Source organism: Sorex araneus, chromosome 4 (genome assembly GCF_027595985.1).
Source record: "Sorex araneus isolate mSorAra2 chromosome 4, mSorAra2.pri, whole genome shotgun sequence".
Classification (NCBI taxonomy): domain Eukaryota; kingdom Metazoa; phylum Chordata; class Mammalia; order Eulipotyphla; family Soricidae; genus Sorex; species Sorex araneus.
Window position 1 is genome coordinate 76,780,692 of NC_073305.1, and position 12,389 is coordinate 76,793,080.

A 12,389-nucleotide genomic window follows, 5' to 3' on the forward strand; every position below is an offset into this window, starting at 1 on the left:
TATTGCCCCTTTCCCGGTGCAGAACGCGGTAGCAGCAGTGAGCTCGAGTGCCAGGCCCCGGGTCCGGTGTGTCCTTCCCGCGGGCGGGGACGGGGCCGTGACTTGACTCTTTGGACGCTGTGTCCGAAGGGCGCGCAGGAGCCGCCGCCGCCCCCCCAGCCCCCCCACCCCCGTTCTGTGCACTGACCCCGGCTCTGTCTCCTTGACCCGCGGCCGCCTGGACGGTCCGGACCGTGCGCCCGGGGCAGGGGTGGCGGGCCCGGGCGGCGGGGCAGCGGCCACACGGCGGCCCTTGGGCGGCGGTAGCGGCGGCAGCGCTGGGGAGGACGGAGAGGGAAGATGGCGTCAGAGCTGGAGCCGGAGGTGCAGGCCATCGACCGGAGTTTGCTGGAATGTTCGGCTGAGGAGACCGCCGGGGTGAGTGCCGGGAGCCGGGCGGGGACGCGTCCGGCCCGTGCGGACCGCGCCCCTGGGGGTCCCGGAGTGGCCAGCCCCGCGCCCGGCCGGCCGGCCTCGCCGGGCGGACCGGGACCCGCTTCCTGCGCGGTCTGGAACCCCGGGCGCGCCCCGGGCAGCGCTGTGCGCCCGCCCCTGCCGGCCCCTCGCGTCCCCCCACCCCCGGCCTCCCACGTTGGCATTAAGTGCCCCGCACGCCAGCCTCTGCCCTTGCTCGGTGCCGGCGCTTGCAGGGGGAAGGGCATTTGGTGGGGGGTGTAATCGACCCCACTTGATCCCACTTGATCTGCTTTCATCTCTCCCGGGAGAGGGGCCGAGCGGAGCTCGTGCCCCCAAGCGCGCTGCCCGTCCCTGCGCCCACTTGGTGTCTGGCCCTGCCCGGGCTGCCGGCCAGGCGGCGCTTGCCCACCCTCGGCCGGTGGAGGGGGTCGATGGGCGCGCAGAGAGGAAGGGCCCGGCGGGGCGCGGGGTCGTCGCGGGAAGGCTGGCAGAGGGGAACATTACTGTGCCAGGAGTTGGGGGAAGCCCGACTGCCAGGAGGCGTTATGTAACTCGAGGGGCGCGCAGCTGTCCACCCGTAGAAGCCCCGAGTGGGAGGTTCGGTTCCGCCCAGGCTGAGGCCGCGCAAGTGCTCCTAGAAGTCGGAGAGTTGTGAGAGGATGAACCCACGCAAGGGCGCGTTCCCCGGGAAGGATGGAGACCAGCCATTGGAACGGACTGTTTGGAACGATTATGAATGGACCGGGACAGCTCGTGCCCCACCCCTGCGGCCGCCAATGACAGCACTGCGAGGGAAGGAGTGACCTTTGGTAGCACTGTCCATGTCCATATCTAATCTTTTATTTCATCTGTATAGTTTAATCCCGCTGAAGTTTTGTGTCTGTTGGCACATTGACGTGGATTCTGTTTGAAACGATTTCCCAGATTCCGAAAGTGTAAGCTTCCAGGTGACGTGGCCACAGTCTGATGCTAAAAACAAAATCCGAGTAAGCCCAGAGCAGTGGGTTCTTGGGGTGGGTGAGGAGTTACTGTGGATGACTCGATGACGCCAGCCTCAGGATGGACAGTGGAAGGTTGAAGAGGCACATTGCCGCGTGATGAGAGGGTTTTTCTTGTTTTTTGGTGTGTGTTTTTTTTTTTCTTTTTTCTGTTTGGGTCACACCGGGTGATGCACAGGGGTTACTCCTGGCTCATGCACTCTGGAGTAACTGCTAGCGGTGCTCGGAGGACCATATGGATGCTGGGAATCAACCCTGGTCGGCCCTACCCACTCTGCTATGGCTCCAACCCCAATGCTTGTTTTATTCAAACCATTGTTTGTTTAGATTGGGTCTACAATATTATGTAGAATTTCTATGTAATATTGTAACAGCCCAAGGATTTTCAGCCCTCATCTGCCTTTCATTTATATCATTTCTATTTGGAATAGAAAGCAGTCTAAGAAAATGGTCATGAATGGTATTCTTTACCCATGTCATCCTGTCCATATGCCTGTTGATATCTGGTCTTTTATGTACCTAGCCCCTTTTTTGGTCCCCATTGTGTCTGTTGGCCCATCAATACATCGTTAGAGGGTATGTTCTAAACTATGGCCCCGATTCTGAAAGTGTAAACCATAAAGTAACCTTGAGTTTCTCCAATTTGTGAAAGCTCTGAGAGACCCAGTTATAAACACAGTGGTAGAGACCACCATTCCCCGGTTCTCGTGCATCGAAGTTCTCGTGTAGATATAGTAAGAGAATTAAGAGAACATGCAGGGGCCGGAGCCATAATACAGCAGGTAGGACCCTTGCCTTGCATGTGGCCAACGCAGGTTCAATCCCCAGCACCCCATATGATCACCTAGACCCCGCCAGGAGTGTTCCCGGAGTCCAGAGCCAGGAGCAAGCCCTGAGCACCACCGGGTGTGGCCCCAAAACAAAGAAAACAAAAGAAAGTGCAATAAAAAGTTACTGATTTGGACTTACATTTGAGTTTGATATAGACTTACATTTGTGAAGATCACAGTTTCAGTTATATTTGATCTCTTAACTCTTTTTTTTTTTTTTGCTTTTTGGGTCACACCCAGCGATGCTCAGGAGTTACTCCTGGTGGTGCTGGGGGAACCATATGGGATGCTGAGATCAAACCAGGGTCGGCCCTGTGCAAGGCAAACACCCTACCCGCCATACTATCACTCTGGCCTCTGATCTCTGTTAACTCTTTTTTTTTTAAACTTTATTTATTTTATTTTTTTATTTTTTTTGCTTTTTGGGTCACACCCAGCGCTGCTCAGGGGTTACTCCTGGCTTTGCACTCAGGAATCACTCCTGGCTGTGCTTGGGGGACCATATGGGATGCCGGGGATCGAACCCGGGTCGGCCGCGTGCAAGGCAAACGCCCTACCGGCTGTGCTATCGCTCCGGCCCCTCTCTGTTAACTCTTAAGTAGCTTTTCAGATAAGATAGGAAACAGTGTAAAGACCAACAAACTTCTTAAAGAAAAAATGTAAGCTAATATTAGAATACAAGTTTGTTCTGTGACTGTATAACCAGGCCTTCATGAAGGATTTATTATCTGTATTTAGTTAAAACAGACCAGCATCTAAAAGTATTCTTACAGCTTGACTGTGGCATAGCCCTTTACTGCAAACGAAAATAAATTCATAATAAAGAGTTCTTGAGTTGAATATAAATGTTAGAGGGGCCGGAGCAATAGTTTAGCCGGTAGGACGCTTGTCTTGCATAAGGCCTACTAGGGTTCAATCCTCGGCATCCCATATGGTCCTCTGAGCAGTGCCAAGAATAGTTCCTGAGTGTTGAGCAAGGTTTAGATGTTCCTGAGCATTGCTGGGTGTGACCCATCCTCCCTCCCCCCAAAATAAAGAAAGTAAATGTTAGAGAGGGTAACCAAGGGAAGCCTGCTGTCATACAGCCTTAGGCTTCCGTCACTTGTAATTGGCTGGATCGCATCCACTTAAAATTGCTTAGTGTCATCTTTCTCACACTTTATTTACATGCTGCTTTTCTTATTCTTATTAAGAGGAGGTAGAACTTTTTGCAAACTTAGCTAGCCTAGCAAGTATGCCTCACAGTAAAAGCATTTCAGTGGACTCTTGGATAATAGTTTAGGGTACTAAAGTTGCCTTTTCTTTCCAGCCTTCCCTTTGGCAGAGTTGGTTCTACAAGTAGAAGTGTCTCGGCACTTGTTGAATCTGTGTACATTTTGTGCTACATGGGATTAATTATATTCATGTGGATGATTATGACTTTAGAAGTAAATAGATGGTGGACTGGAGCGATAGTATGGCAGGTAAGGCACTTGCCGTACACACAGCTGACCTGGTTTCAAACCTCAGCACTGCATATGGTCCCTTAAGCACTGCCAGGAGTGACCCTGGAGCACCACTGAGTGTGATCCTATTCTTCCCCTCCCTAAAAAAAGAAAAGAAAACATGTAGTTAAATTGATTTTAACTGAGAAATGCATCTTCGTTTTAGAAGTTTTTGTAGTTTTCTATTTTTAAGAGTTATTTTTTGCTTTGATAATAATCTTTTATATGTCATTACTACCCAATTCAGTGATTTGCTTTATACTTAAAGAATTTTTTTTTTTTTTTTTTTTTTTTTTTTTTTGCTTTTTGGGTCACACCTGGCGATGCACAGGGGTTACTCCTGGCTCTGCACTCAGGAATTACCCCTGGCCGTGCTCAGGGGACCATATGGGATGCTGGGATTTGAACCCGGGTCGGCCGCGTGCAAGGCAAACGCCCTACCCGCTGTGCTATCTCTCCAGCCCTATACTTAAAGAATTATGGCATCGTCAACACAGTTATAGAATATCTTCACTAGTCAAAAAAAAATGTTTTAAACCCATTAATACTTACTTCCTGTTTTCCCCTTAGCCTCCCAAATTTTAGGCTCCTACAAATCTATTTTTTATCCTCATAATTATGCCAATTCTGGATATTCCTATAAATGGAGTCATACAATATGTTGTTTTTTAATGTTTTCAAAGTCTGTCTACTTTATAGTCCAGTTTGTATGAATCATGCTAATATAGCAAAGTTTCATGTATTTTTATTATTGCCTAAATGATATTTATCATATGGCTATGTCATCTTTTACTTACCTGCTCCTCAGCTGATTGACATTTGGTTTGTTTCCACTCTTTGGATATTATGAGTTGTATTTGATGAATATGCACATACATACTTTTTTTTTGTGGGGACATAGATTCATTTCTCTTGGACATAGCACTGTAGCACTGTCATCCCGTTGCTCATCAATTTGCTCGAGCAGGCACCAGTAACGTCTCCATTGTGAGACTTGTTGTTACTGTTTTTGGCATATCGAATACGCCACGGGGAGCTTGCCAGGCTCTGCTGTGCGAGCGGGATACTCTCGGTAGCTTGCCGGGCTCTCCGAGAGGGGCGGAGGAATCAAACCTGGGTGGCCACGTGCAAGGCAAACGCCCTACCAGCTGTGCTGTCGCTTCAGTCTGGCTGGTCTCAGTGCAGTGGTGTTTACAATTAATTGATCACAGCCTCTCTTGGACATAAATATATATATATATATATATATACACATAAATACACATATATAAACACACACACACACACCCAGGGTTATGTGACAGTTCTGTGCTTAATGTTTTGAGGACTCACTAGCCTGATCTCCAGAGTAACTGTAATTTTGCTTCCTCACCACCCTCCACCCCCATCGGTGGATGAGGGTTTTAGTGGATTTTTTTTTTTTTTAAATAAAAAACCAGGGTCAACCTGGTGGAGCTGTGGTGGATAGGCCAAGGGCTGCTGAGAGGACCATGCAGCCCAGTGATCAGACCTTGTACCCTCTGGGCTTGTTCTCTACTGTGCGAGCACATCTCCCCATCTCACGCTTATCTTTCCGATGGTCTCTTGGGTGTGAAGTGGTATCCATGGGTTTGGGCTTGTGCTTCCCTCACCACTCATGCTTGATGTTGTTGAATCTCGTTTCCCACTGGGTTTTCAGGCTACACCCAGCAGTGCTCAGGCTTTCTCCTGACTCTGGGCTTAGGGATCACTCCTGGCGGGGCTTGGGGGACCATATGGGATGCTGGGGATCAAACCTGGGCTGGCTGTGTGCAAGGCAGGCGCCCTCCCCACTGTACTAGCGCTCCAGCCCCATGTTGAGCATCTTTATGTTCTTAATGGCTACTTATTTTCCTTCTTTGGACAAGTCAGTTCCCATCTCTTGCTATTTTTAAGTTAATTTTTATATCTTTCAATATTGAATGTATTATGTTGATTTAGGAATATTTCACAGCATCACTGGGACTTTATTATTATTATTATTATTTAATTTTTTTTCTTGTACTTTAGATAACATGGTTACAACAGTGTAACACAGTTTTTGATAAACCGTTAGTGTTACAAAGTTAATGCTCCTTCCTTGGCTGAAGTGCCCTGGGTGCAGCACGGGGCCTCCGGTTACTTCTAGCCTGTCTCTTCCTTCCTCTGCTGTTTGATAATCTCAGTTTTGTAATCTAAGGTCAAGTGTTTGTCAGCATTTGATACTTGTTAGAACTATTAGTATTTGTCTAAAACTTTTCTTAATATAGTCCCCCAAATTCCATGTCAGCACTAGCAATTATTGTCTTACCGTTAACTTAGATGTTGCTTGCATTTGCTTGAAAGCAAGTGCAAATGTGCAAGAAAGCAGTTTTAATTTGGTATAGAATGATAATTAGCTACCGTACAAAAGGCTAACCGCTTTCATTTTTGTGTTTATTTTACTTGCTCTCTATCCCAAGGGTTAAATTTAGCACGCAGAAAAGGAATGCTCCTGGAAAAACATTGTCATAACATGTTTACTTTAGTGCAATGAGTTGACAGTTTCTTTACTTCCCTTATCTGGGACTAATAAGAGAGTGTTGAGACTCCCCTCCACTTTCGTTCACAGCCACAAGTGTCTGAAATAAGGGTAGATTAACTTGCAGCCAAATTAGAAATCTTTGTAATTTTTCATGTTGAAGAAATAATTGCAGTTTAAATTAGTGAGAACATATATGAAAAGTGATAACTTTTATTGTTTTGAGAAGATAAATGAAACATTATTTGAAATTATTTCTCATTTCTTCACACCTTAAAAAAAATAACCCTTATACTGTTGCTTATCGCTAATTCTGTATCCCTGGTAGAAAATCCTCCTATAAGGTACCTTCTTAATATATTGTTTACATTTAATTACTTAATGAAATAAAAAGTACCTGTAATAGGTCCCGAATTGATTAGATGATTTTGAAGCACTTTTATTACACGTGTGTGGACTGGAGCGATAGCACAGCGGGTAGGGCGTTTGCCTTGCACGCGGCCCATTTGGGTTCAATTCCTCCGTCCCTCTCGGAGAGCTGGGCAAGCTACCGAGAGTATCCCGCCCGCATGGCAGAGCTTGGCAAACTCCCCATGGCATATTCGATATGCCAAAACAGTAACAAGTCTCACAATGGAGACATTACTGGTGCCTGCTCGAGCAAATCGAGGAGCAACAGGATGACAGTGATACAGTGATGCTGGGGATCAAACTCAAGGTTTCACACCTTCAAGGCCGAGCCTCATACTGAATTGTTTAAGAAATCTGAGAGCACAGGGGCTAGAGAGGTAGTACAGAGGGCAGTGTGCTTGCCTTGCACACAGCCAGCCCGGGTTCTAATCCCAGCATCCCTTACGGCCCCCCTAGGAGTAATTTCTCAGTACGGAGCCAGTAGTTACCCCTGAGCATTGATGGGTGTACCCCTCCCCCCCCCAATGAAACCTTTGAACGTACACCCTGAAACGAGTATAATACAATATGCCATTTATACTTAAGTTTTGAGTTAGAGAGGGAATGTGCCAGAGATCCCTGGCACCCCATGGCCCCCAAATACTCTGGAGGGACTCCCCCTGTCCCCCTCCCCCTGCCAGAAGTAGGCCCTGTGCACCACTTGGCACATTGCCTTACAAAAACAGAGATGGTTGAAATACCTGTAAAACAAATACATTAACAAGATAAACTCTTGGGGGGTTTGGACCATACCCAGTTGGTGCTCAGGGACTCCCTGGCTCTGGTCAGGAGTGACCCCTGCCAGTGCTTGGGGTTTGAACTGGGGTCAGCCACATGTGGCTACTTAACTGCCCTATACTCTCTCTTTGACCCTACAATCTTTTATTTTAAAAATAAATTGGGGTCTACACCCAGTGATGCTCAGGGCTTACTCCTGGCTCTGCACTCAGAAATTACTCTTGGCATGCTCGGGGGACTCTCTGGGATGCCAGGAGCTAAATTCGGCCTGGCTATGTGCAAGGCAAGCGCCCTACCTCTGTCCCATTGCTCTGGCCCCCGGCCCTAAGATATTTAAATGTGTGGTGAGTTAAAATGGCCTGAAGCATAACTTACTTGGATCTTGACCATTAATTCCTTGAGTGTTAGTACTGAATTTTTCATTCATATAGAAAAGATGGTTTGTGATCGATTATTTTACTATTTAAAGGCAGAAAATTCCTAACCCTGTGGGGGTGGTCTCTGAGAAGTGCTATTATTTTGAGAGTTAGTGGCAGGAGCTTGAGCGAGAGGAGGGCTGAGGTGCTTAGATACTTGCTTTGTACGCGGTCAACCTGGATTTGAGCCTCAGCACCCCGCACGGTCCCCTAAACCCTGCCAGGAGTATAAGACTTCTGAGCTCAGAGCCAGGAGGGGGCCCTGAGAGTAGCCAGATGCGCCCCCCCCCATTCCCCAAAAAGCATCCTTTCCCCCCCTTATTGCTTACAGCAAATAAAACAATGTTAGTAATGGTTGAAAAACATTTTTACCTTTGAGGTGAGGTGAAGACATCTTTTTGTTCTTTGTTTTTGCTTGTGGGGCACATGCTGTACAGGGGGAGGGGGGGAGCACCCTGTAGTGCAGGGGGGCTGGGGGGAGCTCCCTGCAGTGCGGGGTGTTGAACCCCAGCCTCCTCCCTGCAGGGCTGTGCTCCAGGCCCACGGGCTCTCTTCCGAGCTGGAGAAGGAAAGCTCTGGGCTGTTTAGTGTTTTTACATATAAACACAGTTTTTACATTCTTAGTGAAAGCGCTTTGAAAATGTGAAATTGATTAGAAAGTTAAACTGTACCACCTCAGGAAGGCTTCTGAACTTCTCCTGCGTGTCCTGTTTAGAAGGAGGAAAGCGGATTGAAGATCGTACAGTAGTTCAGACATGGGCCTGGCATGGTCTCCCGGTGGTGCCAGACATCGTGCGAGTTCGTTCATTCTGAACATGTAGTTGGGAACTGAGGTTGTCATCCAGGGGCTTGGACCTATGAGTCAGCAGCTTAGCTAACTGCATTTTTGTAGAGATGAGTCATTTTACTTCATGTTTTCTGGTTTTAAATTTTCACTTGAGTTGGGGCCAAAATAAGTTGTAATTGCACAAAGCCGCAGAGAGGGCAAAGACACGTTGGCTACAGAGCCGTGGAGGCAGCCGGGAAGGTGCTCGGAACTGCACACCTGAGCCCGCCGTGCGCGTGGGCCTTCGGGCCGCGCCGAGCATCTCTGCAGTTCTCCAGGCAGTTAAACAATGAGCATACAAACATATCTGTAGCCATTCCCCAGGGATTCTAGTAAGTGCCTGCAGAGACCAGGGTCTGCTTTAGACCTGGGCGATATGGGAGTGGCAGATGGGAGTGAGGAGAGGGGTGAAAGGCGTTTTAGAGAAAGTGAAACTTAAACTGAGACTTGAGGATTGGGCGGGAAACCGCCTTGCCTAGCAGAGAGCTGGAGTCTGGTCTGGCTTCTGAACTGAGAGGGGAGGGTGCTTGACTTGGTCCTCAGAGCAAGCAGGCACTGAGTCACATGCCCAGAGCTGCATTTCCTAAGCTCCCGTGAGGTTGGAAGATACACCGTGGATGGGCAGGCTAGGCGGGATTACCGTTGAAGACAGTTGCATCGATCCTAGTGAAAGAGGGTGTGGTGTGCTTTGGACTAGGGCATGGAATGGTGACAGCTGTGGGTGGAGCTAACAGCCACTCAGGAACCCCCGCAGGCAAGGCAAGATGATTGGATTGAGGGAAGGGAAGATTTTCAGGTTTTTCTAGTCTGGATGCCTGGATAGAGGCTGGCATCTATCTCACAGAAAGGGATGAGGGGAATAAAAGCCATCTTAGGCACAGAGGGAATTGTGACTCTAATTTTAGACATGGTGAGCTGGTGTCTGATGAGAAAAACTGTCATTCTTTCCATTCACCCAGTACTTCTGGTCACTTCTCTCTCTCTCTCTCTCTCTCTCTCTCTCTCTCTCTCTCTCTCTCTCTCTCTCTCTCTCCCCCCTCTGTGTGTGTGTGTGTGTGTGTGTGTGTGTGTGTGTGTGTGTGTTTGCTCTGTGTGTGGAGGGGCGGGAGTGGGGGGTGGGTGCTGACCAGACCAAGCATTCTCTAATTCTCTGCATCTCTGCAGACACAACTTGGGTGTCAGTTTTTTTTTTTTTCTTTGCATTCTCTACCAAGTTAAGGGCCCTGGCCACAAAACACCCCTCTCACCTCTGCCCCACTTCAGTTGCCTGTCACAGGTGGTGAGACCTCAGTTTACCGGCAACTTCTGTCTGCTGGCCTGCGGTTAGAAAGTTAACCATGACCTTCTTCAGCTTTGATCATTTCTAGAGTAGCCCTGAGAACTCAGGGAAATATTGATTGACTAAGTTAATGGCTTATTACAAAAGGATACAACTCAGCCAGAGGAAGGGATATAGGAAGTGGTCCGTGCATCAGCACCCCTGTCCGTTCACCAGCACAGGTGTCCTCTGAACTCTGGGAATATTTGTAGAGGCCTCGTTATGTCCGTATGATTGATTGTGTCATTAGCCACTTGTGATTAGTTTTCCCCAAAGCTCCTCTCTCCTCCCCAGAGGTTGGGGGTGCGGGTCTGATGTTCTGCCTCTAATTACCTTGGTTCTCCAGGCAACCAACCCCCTGATCCTTGGGGCTTTCCAGAAATCATCTCAGAAATGTAAAACTCAAGTGTGGTTGGAAAGGGCTTGTTATAAGGCACAAAAGATTCCTTCCCAAGCTTTCTCTCCTGACTAGGGGCATTTCAAGAGTCTTAGGAGTTTTGTGCCAAGAAGGGGGAGGGGGAGGAGGGATGGAGCAATAGTGGTGGAGCAGGTAGGGCATTTGCCTTGCACAGGGCCCAGCCGGGTTCAGTCCCTGCATCCTAGATGGTTCCCTGAGTGCCGCGAGGAGTAATTCCTGAGTGCAGAGTAAGCCCTGAGCAACCCTGCGTGTGGCCCAAAAGGCAAAAAAAAAAAATAAAATAAAATAAAATGGAAGAGCCATCCATATGTATTTCTTAACTCTAAATCACAACCTCACAGCGTCTTCCGAATCTCTAAGTATGATTATCACAGGGAATTGGACATAAAGGTTTAGGGACAAGAGAAGAGTGGCTTTTGGTGGGGCTTGTTTGTCTTTTTGTTTGTTTATTTGTTTTGGGTTTATTTTATCAGGGAGGGCAGAGAGGAAAAAGTTTTAATTGGGGTTCAGGGAAAGAAGGTGTATTGACAAAGCAGTCTCTTGTGGACCTACATATTTCATTCAGGAGATTGGTAGATGTCTCATTATTAGTGATCAGTGTGAAAGGCAACTGGTGGCTTAGCTGATCTTGTCACTTGATGTTCCTTTAGGCCAAGGGTAGGGAACCTTTTCCTGCCAGGATCCATTTGGGTATTTATAACATCATTCCTGGGCCATTCAATACAAGCAGAGAGGCCGCAGACAGCTGATGAGAAACATCCGTGTGTGTTCCGTCATGTACCAGGCCGGATGCCATGGTTCCACTGGCCCTTTATGGCTCCCATCCCTGCTGTAGTCCAGACCACTCTCAGGCCTATCATTTGAGTCAGGGATTAGAGGGGAATCAGCAGAGCTCAGCGGTTGGTATGTCCTATGTAACTTGTGCTCTTTCCGGAACTGCCTCCAATAGGAGGTTGCTTTTAGGGTCATTTTTCAAGAAGGGGCACTCATTCGTTTTTATTTCAACATTTCTTTAAAGTAGAATTTTAAAAAACTTCTTCACATTTTAATAAAGTTCAAAAATAAATTTCACCCTTTTTGGAAAGACAGACAGTGGCAAGTGTTTTCAGCAAGATAATTTAATTTAATTCTATTTTTTTTTTTTTTTTTTTAAGAAATGGCTGCAAGCAGCAGATCTCACTAAAGAAGTACACCAGCACCTGGCCCACTATGTCCCCAAGATCTACTGCAGGGGCCCCAACCCTTTCCCGCAGAAGGAGGACATGATGGCCCAGCACGTCCTGCTGGGGCCCATGGAGTGGTACCTCTGTGGTGAAGACCCTGCATTTGGGTTCCCAAAGCTTGAACAAGCCAACAAACCTTCTCATCTGTGTGGTCGCGTTTTCAAAGTCGGAGAGCCTACGTACTCTTGCAGGTAAAATACAGGAATTTTCCAGGATAGAGAAGAAAAGTGCTCGCCATAGAGGCAGGCGGGGGTGGGGGGTGGGGGTGATGGGAGGGAACATGGGGACACTGGTGGAGGGATGGGTTTGGAATACTATATGTCTGGATTCCAATCACGAACACCTTTGAAAAAATAAAAATAAAGAATTTTCTTTCTAAGAAACAATGCAGTACTATTAAGAAGTCCATACTACAAATATAACCGAATACTGTAGCACTGTAGCACTGTTGTCCAGTTGTTCATTGATTTGCTGAGCGGGCACCAGTAACGTCTCCATTGTGAGACTTATTGTTATTGTTACTGTTTTTGGCATATTGAATATGTCACGGGTAGCTTGCCAGGCTCTGCCATGCAAGCGGGATACTCATGGTAGCTTGCTGGTCTCCGAGAGGGACGGAGGAATCCAACCCAGGTCAGCCGCGTGCAAGGCAAACACCCTACCCGCTGTGCTGTTGTCACTCCAGCCCAATTGAATACCTAATTTTTTAAATGT

At 47.8% G+C, this 12,389-nt stretch overlaps 1 protein-coding gene across 3 annotated transcripts in view; it reads left to right on the plus strand.

Moving 5' to 3' along the window:
• UBR2 (ubiquitin protein ligase E3 component n-recognin 2) overlaps positions 1–12,389 on the plus strand; it is a 110,993-nt gene continuing 98,604 nt past the window's right edge. For all 3 annotated transcript variants that reach the window (XM_004605799.2, XM_055137272.1, XM_055137273.1), the window contains exons 1-2: positions 1–417; positions 11,607–11,866. In XM_004605799.2, the coding sequence (XP_004605856.1) occupies positions 340–417; positions 11,607–11,866 (338 nt within the window). In that variant the 5' untranslated portion in view covers positions 1–339. The remainder of the gene's footprint in view (positions 418–11,606; positions 11,867–12,389) is intronic.